At 39.9% G+C, this 19,629-nt stretch overlaps 1 protein-coding gene across 1 annotated transcript; it reads right to left on the bottom strand.

Moving 5' to 3' along the window:
- Positions 1–1,389: 1,389 nt before the first annotated feature.
- LOC110519942 (G-protein coupled receptor 183) lies at positions 1,390–8,147 on the bottom strand. The gene is made up of 2 exons (XM_021596828.2): positions 7,911–8,147; positions 1,390–3,732 (listed from the first exon to the last, which is right to left on the bottom strand). Exon 2 carries the CDS (start codon positions 3,704–3,706, stop codon positions 2,585–2,587), a length of 1,122 nt encoding a protein of 373 aa, XP_021452503.1. The 5' UTR covers positions 3,707–3,732; positions 7,911–8,147; the 3' UTR covers positions 1,390–2,584.
- Between the last annotated feature and the right edge of the window lie 11,482 nt (positions 8,148–19,629).

Genomic DNA, 19,629 nt, shown 5'->3' with positions numbered 1-19,629 from the left:
AGTCTGATCAACATTACTGATATGGATGGACATTCATTGTATCTTTCTGAGGAATACCACATGATCTTGAACACCTCAAAAGCAGACAAGATATTATTTATTTCCATTTCTTTTTTATTCAAAATTAAATGGTTTGATATCAACACATGTCATCACATTAATCAAAAACAGAGGGGAACCCTTATTGTGAACAAAGGAATAAAAAAATGTGATCCACTTGGTAAAAAAAATATGGATGTCATTGACTCTGATAAAATGAATTGAGGGACATAGTTACATTTAGTACATGGTGTTGACATATTTTACATTTGTCAATAATCAAAAGGTAAATTGAAGAATAATGCAGGAAGTGTATACACAAAAAGTATAATCAACATTGTCTTATTTTTCATTCCTCAGCATTGTGATGTTCCAAAGCTTTCTATTCTATAGTCTGAGTCTCTGAAACTATGAAGTAATATTCAGCTGTCCATTTTGGGACATATTTTCATGCCTGTGTCCATGCTGTCTAATTTTGTCCTTATATGCTCATTGTGTTTCTGCTTTTGATCAAGTTGTCACTATATTTGCAAGAGGCAAAAAACGTGTCACTGTATTGTAGTGCAGAGCGATAAGTGTTATTTGAGATAATTTTTTTAACCAATCCCTTTTATTAAACATTAAATGCATTTATAAATAATGACATTAAAATATTTTTGATGCCATCGCCTGCCTTTTTTTCCTGACACTGACAGTGGGTTGAATGCTGTAACAACACAGAACAAAATTGTTAATAATATAGTTAACTACCATGATGGTAATTTGGTAGCCCGTTACTGCCATCATTATTAACCATAACTTTACTTTAATAAAATATTTCAGTTGTGTATATTACTTCGTTTTTATTTAATTACTTTATTATTTTTCATTCCTTAAAGTCATCATCTCATCTCTGCTCAGGCAGTAGCAGCCAGCCAGCCTGTCAGCCAGACATCCATCTAAAGTTATCTCTGTGCATCCCATTGAACAAGTCATCCTTTTTAGCTAGGTGAGTAACTAGCTGGCTGACAAAATAATTGAATTAGTTGTTGAAAGTAGATAAGACATACTTTCAAGACTGCTTATTACCAACTACTACAACTATCAATTGGGTAGAGCTACCTCACGAACTGTCTCTATCCTTCTGGTCTATGTGTATCCTCCTCTGTCCGGGACTGGGAAGAACATGCGCAATGGATTATGGTAATTGTAGTTAATTACCACAGTTCTGTGCTGAACTAGGTTGAATATTTGCCTGGCGTCCCACATAGTTATTAGGTGTGTTTAAGGGGTAAAGCGAAAGCAACCGACTGTTGACGAAAGTTGAGGAGTGGTCGGAGGAGGTGCATCTGTGACAACCAAAGTCAGACACTAATGTGGTTTTCCAACAGCAAGGCTCAGATCAACATGGCAGTGCTGCCATTGTTAATAAAAGTTTTTCTTTGTGAGTGTGTGTTCTGGGGATTGGAGCCATGTTTATTTCAACAATTATAAACTGCAATCAGTGAGAAACAGCCTCAAATATCAAATTCATTTGAATTACTCAACTGTATACATGAATCGTATCAAAATTTGTTCCTATTTCAATCATGTCTTTGGTCACGTTTGTGTGAGTCAATGACAATAGATCCTCCCACAATGCAGGTGATGGCTGCAGACTGAAGTCATGGTAGTTTGTAAAGTATATGCAGTCGACACGTAGGCGCAACAATGGTCATCGACTTGACAAAAGTGATCCGCTCAAATGCGCCCATTGACAACGTTTCTCTCATTAATGATTGAATTTCTCTCTAGAGAAACAGCACGTTGAGCTCACAAAAAAAGCAGAACTATATGGAATTCAAATAATTGAAAGGATGTTGGTAAACAAGGGATATTTTTTTTTACGGTGAATCACTCAGCACTACTGTATTGGCAAGAGGCAGAAACAGTTTGTTACCTTGGCTGTCCTAAGTGGCTCTATTTCCAGAGGACGTGAGATACCTCTTTAAACTGTTAATCAGTTATACAGTTATAGTTCAGTCTATCTCCTCAGACATCCTCTTGCAATTTACTGACGTAAATGTCTAACAATCAAAAGGTTGCGAGTTCAAATCTCATCATGGACAACGGATAAGCATTTTAGCTAATTAGCAACTTTCAACTACTTACTACTTTTTAGCTACTTTGCAACTACTTAGCATGGTAGCTAACCCTTCCCCTAACCTGAACCCTTTAACCTAACTCCTAAATGTAACCCTAACCTTAACCCCTAACCTTAACCCTTAGCCTACAGTAGCTAACATTAGCCACCTAGCTAACATTAGACACCTAGCTAGAAATCATAACATATCATGTGTTTTTCAAAATAATAACATATAGTATGTTATTCAAATAGTTTGCTGGTTGTTTGCATACCAGTCTGTTTCCTGGTCATTGACTAACCAGTCTGTCAGCTGGTCGCTGGCTCAAAGGTTTGTTGGCTGGTCGTGGGCTCACCGGTCTGTTGGCTGGTCTGTTTTCTGGTTGATGGCTCTCCGATCTGTTGGTTGGTCTTTGACTCACCGGTCTGTTGATTGGTTGTCACTCACCTTTGGCCATTCTGTTGGACACACTGTTCGTATCTAGTGCTGTTGAGGTGGATCTTCTTACCATCTACGACATCTCTGGATGAACCCTCGGGCGATGTCCGTACTGCGCTGGAGAAGGACACGCTCACCTGCCTCTTCAGGATCTTCAGCACCTTCCTCTTGTAACCCTTACAGGCAAAGAAGTAGATAAATGGATCCAGGCAGGAGTTAAGGTTCATCAGACAAACAGTGAAGTGTAAGGAGATCTGGAAGGCAGTGAGTTCAGCACAGTCTGTTTCATAGATCAGCTTTCGGATCATGTATTGGAGGAGGTTGATGTGGTAGGGGCTGAAACACACCACAAACACCAGGGAGACGCAGCAGATCACCCCAACGGCTTTGCGGCTGCGCCCCGACTTGTCTGTTAAGTGATTGGTCTTTGCAGAGAGGCGGAGTTTACAGCACAGTATGGAGTAGCACAATAAGATAGTCACCACGGGGACTCCATAGCCTAGGAACACGGCGCCGATCAGCATGTAGGCGATGTTGGGCACCTGTTCAAAGTTAGGATACTCCATACAAGTGATGAAGCCATCAGACTCCACATTAGTCATGGGCATGGAGAGGAGGGGCAAAGTTTGCATTAAGACCAGCAACCACACCCCAACGCAGATGAACCGGACATTGGAGACCTTCCGGAAGCGTGCGAACCGGAGCGGCAAGACCACAGCAATGAATCGGTCCACACTGAGGCAGGTCATAAAGTTGACCCCGGCATACGTGTTGATGTAGAAGATCAGCCCTGTGATCTTACACAGGGACTCCCCCAGAGGCCAGTGGAAGCCCAGGGCGTAGTAGATTATCCGTAATGGTAGTGACAGTGTGAACAGGATGTCAGAGATGACCAGGTTGGCGGAGTAGAGCGTGGTGGAGTTCATCTTCTTTAGGTTGGGCCGGATGACATGCAGCGCCAGGGCGTTGCCCAGCAACCCCACGGAGAAGACGATGCTGTAGAAGAGGGGCATGAGGACTCGGGCGTACTCCAGGTGGTCATACAGTGTCGTGCAGGTGTTTGAGTCATTGAGGGTGGGGGTAGGGGTTGGGTTTGCATGGCTGGAGGTCCTCATCACCTCCATCATTGGGCTAGTGGCTATTGTGAAGCTAGCTATAGCCGTAAAAAGAAGAAACATTGTTTGCATTTAGATTTACACATGACTATTGACTGTATGAATATCAGAGGAGGCTTGTGGGAGGAGCTATAGAAGGACAGGCTCATTGTAATGGCTGGAACAAAATGAATGGAACATAGTTAAACATGTGATTTCCATATGATTGATTTGGTTGATACCGTTCAATTTATTTAATTCCAGCCATTACAATGAGCCTGTCTTCCTATAGCTTCTCCCACCATCCTCCTCTGATGGATATAGATGTATAGGTACACATAATTATATCCTGTATAAATTCATGTCTATAATAAGCATGTTTCCATCCACAGTTTTTATATGAATAAAAAGCACAAAATCTGGGATGAAAACAGGAAGTTTGTTTCGGTACAATTATATAAATGCAGGCAGATAATTTGTTTGTTTGACATGGTGGGATCTTTTTTTGTCAGTGAAATGAATTATGCCAGAAAGAATGCAATTATTGATAAAAAAAATAAAAAAATAAACATCATTTCGAAGTTAACTTGGAGTCACACGATGATACGGAGGAACACACAGTTAATTAGGCTACAGATGAAATAAGTTGTGATGAACTTCACAGGGTGGTGAAAGTGCATAGCACAGGACTTTGGTGGCACCTTAATTGGGGAGGACAGGCAAATGGTAATGGCTCGAGCGGAATTGGTAGAAAGGTATCAACAACATCAAACACTTCCATGTGTTTGATGATATTCCATTCGTGCCGTTCCAGGCATTATTATGAGCCGTCCCCTCAGCAGCCTCCATTGGTGCACAGTGATCTTGACGCTCCTTAAATATATATCCAATAAATAGAGGGTCTTATTCTGGTGAAATGATGATCGATGCTTGACTGCCGTTTGACAAATAAAATTATTCTGGCTCTTATCCATAATCATGTAGACTAGCCTAACCACACAGTTTACCCACACTGTATCTTCAAGCTGTTGTCTAGAGCGCACATGCCAAGACCAGATTAGGCACATTTGCTTTTTTACAACAGTTTTTGTGACAAAACTGTTTGTTTTTATTCGGTACATGAAAACATACATTTTGTGTGCACTATGTCAAGTCTGTTTGGTGGAAACACCACTGGTGGGAACATTTGCATATTTTCTTAATACAGATTTTTGAATATTTGCATAAAAATGTGTCACCAATTGGTTGGAAACTTAGCTAGTGAGAAGGATTTGGCTTGTAGTAATGTGAAAATGACATCCTACTGCTTGGCACTTCTTGTGGCCTGTCCCCTATTTAGAGCATGATTTGAAGTCACAGCTATGGAACTTGTTACTCTAAGTATGATTTTGCATGAACGGATCAGATGGGTATCTATAATGGGAAATTCTGCTTTCAGTAAGGAAGTAAAACTATTCTTTCTCAATGTGTTTGGATACTGACCTCAAAGGTCTGAAGGAGATAGCTGCTTTCTACATAAGTCATATCTGTAACACTTGATAATAACTGTATTGAATAAGCTTTAAAAACCTCTTAAATGTTACTAAATGTAATCAGAAATGTAATCTACGTAATCCCCAAAAGTAATTATTTATCATGAGAGGGCCATAAACAATAACTAGTAATCCTGCATACTCAGAGAAAGGTTTAAATCTCACCTTTCTGGTAAATTTTTTTATAAATTGGTGAGGTATATTCACTGTTGAGGACACAAACTCAACAGTGTTGACTCAAATAAACAGTACAAATATAATGAAAATATGAAGTATTTTAAATGATGTATGAATAAGGCTTGAAACGACTTATATTTTTTCTAAATATGGAATAATTAATTTATAAAACGACTAACTATAAGATTTCACTTTCCTTATAAATGTAAAATACATATTCTTATACTTAGTATTAAAGAAAATGTGCATATTTTCTAAAGGTCTCTCTTAATTAAAACGTCTGCCCCCATCGCTGTGGACGTCTCACAGAGCTCCAACTTGGCTTCTTGAACTCGTTAGGAACTCATCTTTCATCTCATATTAATGTTGTCCGTCTATGACAAACAGAAAGTGATTTGTGTTTCAAATCGATGAATTATTTAAAATTACTGCCTATAAATTGAGCTCTGAATATGCTACAGCAACTCTCCTACGGCTGTGATGTAGGGTTCAGCTAGGAAATGATGGATAGCCGGAAGAGAGAATGAAATGGTAGGAGGGACATGCCAGCTTCAAGTGGTGTCAGATTTCACATCCTGCTTCACACAGGCAAACGAGACATACTCCTATGTCCGTGAGAATCAAGGCTACCGCTCGATGCAAGCCATTTTGATCTACATGTCCACAGATCGATTTATAAGAGATTTATATTAATGTCGATCGGAACCGGTACTGGGGACTTTACATCAAAGTGGCTTTAATAAATGTTTATGTAATGCTTTATACATTATTGTAAATGTTGCTCATAGAATGGAAGGATTGTATATACATATTTATAAATGTTTACAAATATATTTGTTGGCAGTTTATAAATCATGTATTAATGCATATTTCTGATAGTTTTTAAGAAGTGTTACTATAATTTGGATTAAAATGGTATTTTGATATTCTGCTTATCACTTAAAACCAATTGACCTATTCTTATTTCCCAAAATATATCAGGTCATTGCGTCTGCTCATAAGGTATAGGAATCAGTATTGTCACATGTGAAAATATCAACTCTATTGCCACCTGGGGCGGCAGGGTAGCCTAGTGGTTAGAGCGTTGGACTAGTAACCGGAAGGTTGCGAGTTCAAACCCCCGAGCTGACAAGGTACAAATCTGTCGTTCTGCCCCTGAACAGGCAGTTAACCCACTGTTCCCAGGCCGTCATTGAAAATAAGAATGTGTTCTTAACTGACTTGCCTGGTTAAATAAAGGTAAAATAAAAAATAAAATAAAAAACCTAGCTGTAACATATGTACAGTGGGAAGACTCCAGTGTAGAGGCACATTTGGACCAGTTTCACTAAATGCATTCATCCATTTGCATGTGTTCAATATTTTTAACATGCTAAATGACCCATTTCAATGATTGTTTTGTAACACCTTACTTTGAAGAAATTTGACACATGCATTCACTCCCATTGCAGGCTAGCATATTTATTTCACCCATCTACCATTAATATCTATACAAAGCACATGCAGTTGACTTGGGTACAGCCAGAGTCAACATGATTGAAGTCTATAAACAATACAAGGGGTTTTCACAGCACACAGCTGCGGTGGTCACGTCACAGAAAAATATTGGTGTTGTAAGACACTTGCACACTAGGAAGTCTACATCCCTATAGGTCAGTCATACACTAGGAAGTCTACATCCCTAGGCACCCAGCCAGACCATATCCTTTTTTAGGAAAGTCAAAATGCATGACCCTGGTCACAGCCCAGACATGAGACTGCTATCTGACAGAGCAGACTCAGGCTGGAAAATAAATATGTTTCCTGACCCATTAACACAAAGCCAAACCCAAGGGCTCTGGGTATTTCTTTGTGAACTGCAGTTACAACTTTCACACAAGGTCAAAAGTCTTTTGTCTTTTTTTAAATAGACTTTTTCATTTTTTCCTTTGTACAAATGCTACAGCTTTTTGTCTAAAGTAAAAACATGTTAAAAACAGTGTGGCCCCTGTAGAGGTCCTATAATTTGTTGTTCTATATATAATTGTGCGGTGGCCACAGCATTAGAGTCAGGCGTTAGAATGAGTAATTTAAGCATCTTAACCTCTAGATTTTTGAGCTATATTGTGAATCATGTCATCATACAGCTTCATAATAAGTTAGCCACCTGCTGATTGGCTGTTGTTGACTTTGGAATGGTGTTGTACATTTCTAAGTCTATATTATTAAGTTATAAATTGGCCTGGTTTAACAGCCAGGTCTCAGTCATTCAACAGCGTTATTTTGGTATGAGCTGCGTAAGTTGTTTGATAATGTGAACCTAATGATTCATTGATTGTACATTGAACATGAGAAAAACATATTGTCCACCATAGTTTACAGTTCTCAATACTGCAACTTTTGTTTTGCAGCAATTGTTTGATTTTGAATTTCGCTTCCCAATACTTTCCCACTTCTAGCTGTCAAGTTGAAGTCAATATCAAGTTGAATAAATGAGAATGCATACAAAATCAACAATTGATTAAACCAAACCACAAACGTGGACTTACCAAAATCAACTGTATTTCTGTATTCTCCCAAAGTATGAGAGTTAAGCAGGATAGTTCCTCCTTGGCATGAGACTATAATTGTTCTCTCAGAGTTCAGCAAAGACCACGTTGCCCCAGGCTTTTAGAGCAGAGTGACACATAGTGACAAATAGAGAACTAAGATTGAGTGGCGGGCTGGCTTTCGTAACCATAGTGACATCAAAATATCCTGTGTTACTGTTTATGCTCTTGAGTTTGTGGATCTCTCTGCTCTTTCTTTATCCCTCTCTCTGTGTCTCTCTCTCACTCGCTCACGCTCTCTCTCCCCTACTGTCTCTGTTTTTTGGTTAGGTGAAACTGGCACCTGCTGATGCCCACAAAAACCAAGCTGTCACATATATCTACACTTTAAATATTTTTATTTTGAATACTGTAAAGAATATAAACATGGAACTAAATCTCAGATGTAGTTTTGTTACTTACTACTTGTGGTAGCCATCTCTTTTATAATTATAAACATATTGCTAATTTGTTGATAATAATTTTATAAATAATGAATGTCAACTTAGGTAGCAAAGATAACCAAATAATAATTGATACATTTTGCTATCAGCTCCACCCCCCCTAACATCATTAGGTGTTTATTTTGTTCATAGTAAAGTAAAAGTAAAAGTCTGTTAGGAAAAAGTTATCTGGGCAACGTGCTGTGCCATGTGTACAGTATGTGTACCCATGAGAGGATGTGGTTTCAAACTCATGGCCTTATATCTTGACATTAATCATTGACATTTTCATATGTTCCTACTTTTTTCTTTCAAAGTAAAGTTTTGTGGTCTGGTATGAGTTCTCTTTCACGAACATCTACCTACACACATAGAAACATTTGTGTAAGCCCGCACACACATTCACGCACACACATGGGGCATTTGCGTCCCTCGCCTTTGCAGCCATGCAACCATGCACATTTTGGTTTTTGCCCTAATACAACACAGCTGATTCAAAGCTTGATGCTTAGTTGATCATTTGAATCAGCTGAGTCGTGCTTGGGCAAAAACCTTAATTTGCAACCCTTGGGGTCTCGAAGAACGAGTTTGGGAAACCCAGTGATGAGTAGAATTGTAATGACATGGTTTGGGATTTAAAACTAGAAGCCTTAATTGAAATAATAGTGTTTTAGCTAAAAAGCTTAGGGATGAGGGTGGAGAAATGTAACCACTCATTCATAGACGTCTATATTAGCTTTTGAGCCAGCAATGCATGTTAAGTGAATTTTTCCCATATTAATTTCTCTGTCAATACTCCATAATACAGATAGAAACCATTTGAGAACTTCATTCCCTACCATTTAATGGACAGCAGATGGCACCGCGATCCGCTAACTAGTTTTCTTTCTTGAAGGATGTATAGAAATGTAGCATTCTCCCATAGGTATTCTCTAAGAAGACATTTAAGAAAATCTACTAAATTGTCAACTGTGGAACTCGAATTTGTCACGTTCTGACCTTTATTTCCTTTGTTTTTGTCATTATTTAGTATGGTCAGGGCGTGAGTTGGGGTGGGCAGTCTATGTTTGTTTTTCTATGATTTGGGGATTTCTATGTTTCGGCCTAGTATGGTTCTCAATCAGAGGCAGGTGTCATTAGTTGTCTCTGATTGAGAATCATACTTAGGTAGCCTGGGTTTCACTGTTTGTTTGTGGGTGTTTGTTTCCGTGTCTGTCTTTTTCACCACACGGTACTGTTTTGGGTTTTGTTTGTTCCACATTTATTGTTTTTTTATTTCAGTCGTGTTCATGTGTAGTATTTCTCATTAAAAGAACCATGGACACTTACCACGCCGCATATTGGTCCTCCGATCCTTCTCGCCTCTCCTTCTCCCTTACATAATTACCAAGAAATGAAGAAAGGAAGCACTGCTCTCGGATCAGCGTTGTCCCTCTTACCTTAGTATCAATCAGCAGTTGCTACCTTAATTTTTGGACATATAAATCAATGATACAAGTGGTTCTTCGTTTGCGGGGTGCCACAGAATGCAGAATTGCCAGAATGACGCAATTTACCAGAATCTGTCACCATCTACTATAAACGGTCGAGGCATAAGCTCAAAACGTTTAAACGAAGAACCACTCTATGTTGATTCTTGAAGAATTTGACTTATAAATGCCTTATGAACTTAGTTCAACTGTCGTACCCCATCAGAAGCCAAAATATAAGCTTGTTTACTACAATATTTGTAAACAAAAAATGTGTCTCTCTTGTCGTGATGTGTGTTTTGTCCTATATTTTTATTTTTAATCCCAGCCCATGTCCCCTCATGAGGACTGTAGGTCATCATTTTAAATAAGAATGTGTTCCTAACTGACTTACCTAGTTAAATAAAGGTTAAATACATTTAAAATGAATAAAAAATGATGTAACTATAAGCTCTATATTTAATTCTAAATGCTTACTGCTTGCAAAATCTAATTTGTTCAACTATAGGACAAGGATTGTCCTGACTTTCAAGAATTCCTGAATTGCTTCGCCTTGCTTGTTGGCTGGCATATTTCACCATCCAATTATTTCTGATCTACAAGGGTGCACGTTTCACCATGGCACGGACTAGCCTAAGCAGCCGGTAGTGTATGCACATTTGTGCTAGATCCATGGCGATACGTTAGCACATGAGAATTATTAGAATAAGGCAAATACTAGCAAATTATTACATTCTATCCGTGCTGGCTTTCGCTGGCTACTTAAGACATTAAACAGATACGTGGGAGGGCATACAGGATGTCGACATTTTATTAAAGCGCAATTTGTCTAAATGGGTAATGGAAACACTTCAACCACAACATTTTAATTCGACACTGTAGGCTTTTGCGCAATTTTTTTATTTTTTAGGTGTGACGTTACAATGTCCGGCTGTTTTAATCGACACAAGATAGTTAAATGGCAACGCATGCATGCTAGCAGGCAAATATCACATCTGTTTTCAATACCAAATTCTAAATGCAGACCAAAAAAAAAATCACAGGACAAGATAATAGAAACATATCTACTGTCACATTCGTTCTGGAGTTAGTATCAGTCACAAAAAGACAGAAAACATCTTGATTTTGTGTTTAGCATGGAAAGGCAAAAAAGCATCTAAAAACATACTTAGCTGGCTTCACAATGATTTGTAGTTTAAATATATATATATATATATTCGTTTGTCTAGTGCAATGTATCACTTAACAAAGTCTACCTTCTTCACTGTTAGTATGTTAAAATCCCTCTAATGAACGACATCCACTACAGGCTGTGGTGCATTTCCACTTGCTCCTTCCACTATTTGCACTGCCTCCACATAGGAGACCTGTTGGAAAGCCCAGATCCTAGCTACTGCAACCTCTTTTATCCTAACAGGACACTCCTGGAACTCGGAAGCATGACTCCCATTACAATTAAAGCACCGTGCTTCCTCAGACTTTTCAACATCAAAATATTTGTTTCTTCTGCAGACACTTACCACATGTCCAAACATTTTACAACTACAACACTGAAATGACTTTTGTTCATACGGTCTCACCGCATATCTCACATACCCAAATTTTGAATGAGTCGGTAGAAAAACTTAATCAAACAAAAGCTAAACCAATAGTCTTTCCTCCTTCAATCATTCATGTTAAACAACGTGTATCAACCACTCCAAGAATAAATGTTACTTCTTCTTCTTCTCTGGTATAATGGAGTTCACACACATCTAATGTCCCTTCCACCACCTACTGTAGGGTAGTAAACAGTATTAAAAATAAATGTCCATTGCGGAATGTCATTTTTTGTACAAAAAACAACAGATAAATCAAAAAACCATCCCACTCCTTTGGTCAAAGTTCAAATAAAATCCCTACACAGGTTCAGGGGACTGGGCAGGGGGAACATCTTAATTCAGTATTTCCTGCAATGCTTTGCCTGCTAAAACAGCACATTTCACTGCACCAATGAAAACCTCTATTTTACTGCTGTGGACTAAATCAGAATCACACAGAGAAATTCTTGATAGTCTTTAACAAATCTACTTTGAAACTAAAGTATACACCTCACACAACTTGTTATGGGCATAAAAAAAGATGACACCTGGACCATGTCAGATATTGAGTTGAAAGTGATACATTTTGAGTTTGCATCCCAAAATTACACTTTATATATAGTACCAGTCAAACGTTTGCACACACCTACTCATTCAAGGGTTTTTCTTAATTTTTTACTGTTTTTACATTGTAGAATAATAGTGAAGACATCAAAACTATGAAAAAACACATGGAATCATGTAGTAACCAAAAAAAGTGTTCAAAAAATCTAAATATATTTTAGATTTTTAAAGTACCCAACCTTTGCCTTGATGACAGCTTTGCAGACTCTTGCAGACAGTTACCACATACGCTAAGCACTTGGTGGATGCTATTCCTTCACTCTGCGGTCCAACTCATCCCAAACCATCTCAAATTGGGTTGAGGTCGGGTGATTGTGTATGCCAGGTCATCTGATGCAACACTCCAACACTCTCCTTCTTGGTCAAATAGCCCTTACATAGCCTGGAGGTGTGTTGGGTCATTGTCCTGTTGAAAAACAAATTATATTCTCAATGAGAGCAAACAAGAAGGGATGTTGTATCGCTGCATAATGCTGTGGTAGCCATGCTGGTTTAGTGTGCCTTGAATAAAAAAACAAAACATCACAGACAGTGTCACCAGCAAAGCACCACACATGTAGAGATCATCTGTTCACCTACTCACAAAGACATGGCGGTTGGAACCAAAAATCTCAAATTTGGACTCATGTCTATTGCTCATGTTTCTTGGCCCAAGCAAGTCTCTTCTTATTATTGGTTTCTTTTAGTAGTGGTTTATTTGCAGCAACTTGACCATGAAGGCCTTATTCACGCAGGCTCCTCTGAACAGTTGATGTTGAGATGTGTCTTTAGTTGAACTCTGTGAAGCATTTATTTGGGCTGCAAATTCTGAGGCTGGTAACTCCAATGAACTTATCCTCTTCAGCAGAGGTAACTCTGGGTCTTCCTTTCCTGCCTCATGAGAGCCAGTTTCATCATACTGCTTGATGGTTTTTGCAACTGCAATTGAAGAAGTTCTTGAAAGTAACACAGGACTATTGTTTCTCTTTGCTTATTTGCTGTTCTTACCATAATATGGACTTGGTATTTTACCAAATAGGGCTATCTTCTGTATACCACCCATAACTTGTCACAACACAACTGATTGGCTCAAACACATTAAGAAGGAAAGAAATTCCACAAATGTATTTTGGACACCTGTTAATTGAAATGCATTCCAGTTGACTATCTCATGAAGCTGGTTGAAAGAATGCCAAGAGTGTCATCAAGGTAAAGGGTGGCTAATTTGAAGAATCTCAAACATAAAATATATTTGGATATACGTGTTTAACACGTTTTTGGTTACTACATGATTCCTGTGGCATTCTGCATTAGCATCAAATAGCCCCTGCGATATGCAACTTTTCAGGGAAGTCAGGAACCAATATACTCAGTCAGTTAGGAAAGCTAAGGCTAGCTTTTTCAAACAGAAATTTGCTTCCTGTTGCACTAATTCCAAAAAGTTTGGGGACACTGTAAAGTCCATGGAGAATAAGAGCACCTCCTCCCAGCTGCCCACTGTACTGAGGATAGGAAACACGGTCACCACCAATAAATCTACAATAATCGATCATTTCAATAAGTATTTTTCCACGGCTGGCCATGCTTTCCACCTGTCTACCCCTACCCCGGCCAACATCTCAGCACCCCCTGCAGCAACTTGCCCAAGATCACCCAGCTTCTCCTTCACCCAAATCCAGACAGCTGATGTTCTGAAAGAGCTGCAAAATCTGGATCCCTACAAATTAGCTAGGCTAGACAATCTGGACCATCTCTTTCTAAAATTGTCTGCCGAAATTCTTGCAACTCCTATTTGCTAGCCTATTCAACCTCTCTTTCGTTTCGTCTGAAATCCCCAAAGAATGGAAAACTGCCGCGGTCATCGCCCTCTTCAAAGGGGGTGACACTCTAGACGCAAACTGTTATAAACCTATATCATTCCTGCCCTGCCTTTCTAAAATCTTCGAAAGCCAAGTTAACAAACAGATCACTGACCATTTTGAATCCCACCGTACCTTCTCCACTATGCAATCTGGTTTCTGAGCTGGTAATTGGTGCACCTCAGCCATGCTCAAGGTCCTAAACGATATCATAACTGACATCGATAAAAGACAGTACTGTGCAGCCGTCTTCATTGACCTGGCCAAGAGTTTCGACTCTGTCAATCACCACATTCTTATCGGCAGACTCAACAGCCTTGGCTTCTCTAATGACTGCCTTGCCTGGTTCACTATCTACTTCTCAGATAGAGTTCAGTGTGTCAAATCGGAGGGTCTGTTGTCTGGACCTCTGGCAGTCTCTATGGGGGTGACACAGAGTTCAATTCTCGGGCCGACTCTTTTCTCTGTATATATCAATGATGTCGCTCTTGGTGTTGGTGATTCTCGGATCCACCTCTACGCAGATGACACCATTCTGTATACATCTGGCCCTTCTTTGGACACTGTGCTAACAAACCACCAAACAAGCTTCAACACCATACAACACTCCTTCCGTGGCCTCCAACTGCTTTTAAATGCTAGTAAAACTATGTGCATGCTCTTCAACTGATTGCTGCACACACCCTCCTGCCTGACTAACATCACTACTCTGGACGGTTCTGACCTAGAATATGTGGACAACTACAAATACCTAGGTGCCAAACATACCCTCACAAAACTGACTATCCTACCGTTCTTGACTTTGGCAATGTCATTTACAAAATAGCCCCAACACTCTACTCAGCAAACTGGATGTAGTCACTCACAGTGCCATTCATTTTGTCACCAAAGCCCCATATACTACCCACCACTGTGACCTGTATGCTCTCGTTGGCTGGCCATCACTACGTATCCGTCGCCAAACCCACTGGCTCCAGGTCATCTATAAGTCTTTGCTAGGTAAAGCACCGCCTTATCTCAGCTCACTGGTCACCATAGCAATAACCACCCGTGGCACGCGATCCAGCAGGTATATTGCACTGGTCATCCCCCAACACTTCCTTTGTCCGCCTTTCCTTCCAGTTCGCTGCTGCCAAATGACTGGAACGAATTGCAAAAATCACTGAAGCTTGAGTCTTATAGCTTCCTCGCTAACGTTAAGCATCAGCTGTCAGAGCAGCTTACAGATCACTGTACCTATACACAGCCAATCTGTAAATAGCACACCCAACTACCTCATCCCCATATTATTGCTTACCCTCTTGCTCTTTTGCACCCCAGTATCTCTACTTGCACATCCTCATCTGCACATCTATCACTCCTGTATTAATGCTAAACTGTAATTATTTCGCCTCTATGGCTTATATATTGCCAACCTCCCTACTCTTTTACATTTGCACACACTGTGCATAGATTTTTCTATTGTGTTATTGACTGTACGTTTGTTTATGTGTAACTCTGTGTTGTTGTTTTGGTCGCACTGCTTTGCTTTATCTTGGCCAGGTCACCATTGTCAATGAGAACTTGTTCTCAACTGGCCTACCTGGTTAAATAAAGGTGAAATAAAAATGTAAATAAATAAATATGTGTAATTCCATAGTTTTGATGTCTTCACTATTATTCTACAATGTTGAAAATGGCAAATATATTGAAAAGCCCTTGAATGAGTAGGTGTGCCCAAACTTTTGACTGGTACTGTACATCACAGAATACTGAAATATAACAAAACTAATTTACTTAGAAACACCAGACTTTTCTCAGTTTAAGAAAAAGTATCTTTATTAATAATGAAATGATGAAAAATATTAATATCATTCCAACCCATGAGGCCAAAGAGGGTCATTGACTGCAGGAAAGGCTAATTCCTGCAGACCCAAAAACCTTTCAGCCGCACCTACAACTCTGTCCAATTTCTTAGACTTTTTGTTTATTTGGTTAGGACAATTAATCACCTGCGCAATAAACTCCACAAAATCCACTTTTGTTTCAATCAATGTAACAGTATCCCTGAACTATTGAGTGCTTTTCTGAACCTGTTGAGGGTCATCCACTGTTTTGCTTCCTCAGCTCCACATCACGGATCCTTGCAACTTCAAACTCATTTACTCTAGCAGGGCACTCCAGGAATTCGGCAAAGGGATTTCCACCACAATTTCTACACCATACAGTACGTCATCAGATTCTTCAACTACATGTTGATTGTGTTGAGACACTTGAGACATGGCCATACTTTTTGGCACTTTAACATGACAATTTCAGCACTTTCACGTGATAATGCAAGAGAAGCCAGTGTTTGGAGGATATATTGGCATGGTTTGCCGACCCTTGACTTTGTCTCAGGGCTAACAATACCCGTGGAAATATATCCTCCAAACACTGGCTTCTCTTGCATTATCGCTTAAAGAACACATATTCCCTTGGTGATTATTCCTTACAGATTCCATTGCATGGACCACATCAGTTAGCATCATTTGAATGAACATTCCACATTACCAAGGCAATCCAGCATCAGTTTATAGAACATTCCAAAACACCATGGAAATGATTGCATCAAAATACCAGGCAGCCATTGGGAGTGTACCTATGACTCATGAGTTGGCCAGTTAATTGCCATGGTTAGAGCTTCCAAGCGTGTTCTATTTATTCTTATTTCTATGGCAAAACCACTTCTGGTCTTCTTCTTCTATGGTATTATGGCAGCAACAAACAGACAGAGGTGAATGCTGCGACCTACTGTACTGGAGTGTGTAGTCAATCAGAGTTTCCATACTAAATGGATAAAGAAACAAAAATTAAGAACCACTAAACCCTCCTTTCTAATTGTGAACTACTAAGACAATTAAAAAATAACCCTACTAACTTCTAACAAACCAACCCCGTCCATATTCCATAACACTATACATCAATTGTTCCATGTCTTCCACATACTGCTACTTACAACAATACATCAACACATGCTTCACTGTTTCATCAATAATGCACTCCGTACACAAACCATTCACATGCTTGCCAACCAGATGTAATGATTAGTTCAATGTACAATGTCATAGGCGCAACCGAGCAAACCCCACCTCTTCCCTCCTAATCCAACTTTTGAATCTTGGTCCACCAACCTATCTTTGGAGGGCATATAAATGCCGGCCCTTACATACTGACCAGATGTTTGCATGCGCCATCCCTCGCATGTTGATTTTATCCAACCACACCAGACGTGATAAGGACACGCAGGCTCAAATATCAAAACATACTCTGAAACAACTATATTAAGGGACAGGTCGAAAAGCATTAAACATGTATAATTTGTCCTGGGATATAAACATCGGGTTGTTGTTTTAACTGAAATGCACAAGGTCCTCTTCTCCGACAACTAATCCACAGATAAAAGGGTAAACTGTTTCTAGTAAATCGTTTCTAGTAATCTTTCCTCCTTCAGGCTTCTTCTTCTTTGGACTTTCATATGGTGGTTGACAACCAACGTTAAGGTGCATTACCGCTACCAGCTGGACTGGAGTGTGGACCTCAGTTCATCTTTCAATCACCAACATGGGTATATGCTCCTAAAAACCAATGAGGAGATGGCACGTGGGTGTATGGTCCTAAAAAACCAAGGAGATGGGAGAGGCGGCACTTGCAGCGCATCAAGTGTCACTAATAGAATCAAGTTCTATTTTAGCACCTGGCCACGCAGACGCTTGTTGACGTCGGAAGCACTGTGGGTGCAATGATTGAATAACATGTATGTGTAAATGTAGTTTGCAATGCGAGCGGTGTGGTCAGCATGTTAGGCTCGCTGTCCTACCTCTTCTGCCACATAATGGCTCGAATTTTACATTTAGCCTCACTTACCTCTCCCGGTCATACTGTTTGAACTAACTTGACAGTGTATCAGTGTTCCCCAACTGGCAGCTTGCGGCTGGTGTATTTTTGTTGTTGTTGTATTCATTGTATTTGGTTGCATTTTAAATTTGTGTGACTGTCTTAGTCTATCAGTGTATCAGTGTTTTCTTACTTGTCATGTTTTGTGTTTTTTTGTGGACCTTGGGAAGAGTAGCTGCTGCTTCTGCAAAAGGGGATTTGGGGATCCAAATAAACAAATAAACAGATAAAAGGCTGTGTTTGGCCCGACGCAATATTCAGAAAATCTGTAAGACTTTTTTACAGTTGGTGTAGTAGCAGTAGCTTAAACTGTTAAAGAGCTGTACCATTTTGAAAACCAACCACTTTAGGCTGCCATTGACAGCCATGTCATTGTTTTATGCCATTTCAAATAGTTTTAATGCATAGTAATAATGTTTGGTGGTAGGACTTGTGCATCAATCTACACAAAAGTACCCCATGAAAGTTTTGCAAACGTATTAAAAATAAAAACAGAGATAAATGATTTACTTAAGTATTCAGACCTTTCACTATGACACCCAAAATTGAGCTGAGGTGCATCCTGTTTCCATTGTTCATCATTGAGATGTTTCTACAATTTTATTGGAGTTCACCTGTGGTAAAATAAATTGATTGGACATGATTTGGAAAGGAACACACCTGTATACATAAGGTTCCACAGTTGAAAGTGCATGTCAGAGCAAAAACCAAGCCATGAGGTCGAAGGAATTGTCCATAGAGCTCTGAGACAGGATTATGTCAAGGCACAGATCTGAGGAGGGGTACCAAAACATTTCTGCAGCATTGAAGGTCCCCAAGAACACAGTGGCCTCCATCATTCTTTAATGGAAGACGTTGGGAACAACCAAGACTTTTCCTTTAGCTGGCCGCCCGGCCAACTGAGCAATCGGGGGAGATTGGCCTTGGTCAGAGAGGTGACCAAGAACCCGGTGGTCACTCTGACAGAGCTCCAGAGTTATTCTGTGGAGATGGGGGAACCTTCCAGAAGGACAAGCACCTCTGCAGCACTCCACCAATCAGGCCTTAATGGTAGAGTGGCCAGAAGAAAGCCACTCCTCAGTAAAAAGGAACACGACAACCTGCTTAGAGATTGCCAAATGGCACCTAAAGGACTATCAGACCATGAGAAACAAGATTCTCTGATCTGATGAAACAAGAATAAACTCCTTTGCCTGAATGCCAAGCCTCACTTCTGGAGGAAACCTGGCACCATCCCTATGGTGAAGCATGGTGGTGGCAGCATCATGCTGTGGGGATGTTTTTCAGCAGCAGGGACTGGGCGACTGGTCAGGATCGAGGGAAAGATGAACGGAGCAAAGTACAGAGAGATCTTTAATGAAAACCTTCTCCAGAGTGCTCAGGACCTCAGACTGGGGTGATGGTTCACTTTCTAATAGGACAACAACCCTAAGGGCACAGCCAAGACAATGCAGGAATGTCCTTGAGTGGCCCAGCCAGAGATCGAACATCTCTGGATAGACCTGAAAATAGCTGTGCAGCGACTCTCCCCATCCAACCTGACCGAGATTGAAAGGATTTGCAGAGAAGAATGGGAGAAACTCACCAAATACAGGTGTGCCAAGCTTGTAGTGTCAAACCCAAGAAGACTTCAGGCGGTAATCGCTGCCAAAGGAGATTCAACAAAGTACTGAGTAAATAGTCCGAAAAGTTTTAGCTGTTCTAGGTTAGACTACTGCAATGCTCTACTTTCCGGCTACCCGGATAAAGCACCAAATAAACTTCAGTTAGTGCTAAATACGGCTGCTAGAATCCTGACTAGAACCAAAAAA

Source organism: Oncorhynchus mykiss, chromosome 3 (genome assembly GCF_013265735.2).
Source record: "Oncorhynchus mykiss isolate Arlee chromosome 3, USDA_OmykA_1.1, whole genome shotgun sequence".
Taxonomy (NCBI): Eukaryota; Metazoa; Chordata; class Actinopteri; order Salmoniformes; family Salmonidae; genus Oncorhynchus; species Oncorhynchus mykiss.
Note: the sequence above shows the minus strand (reverse complement) of the source record. Positions and strands in the feature narration are given on the sequence as shown.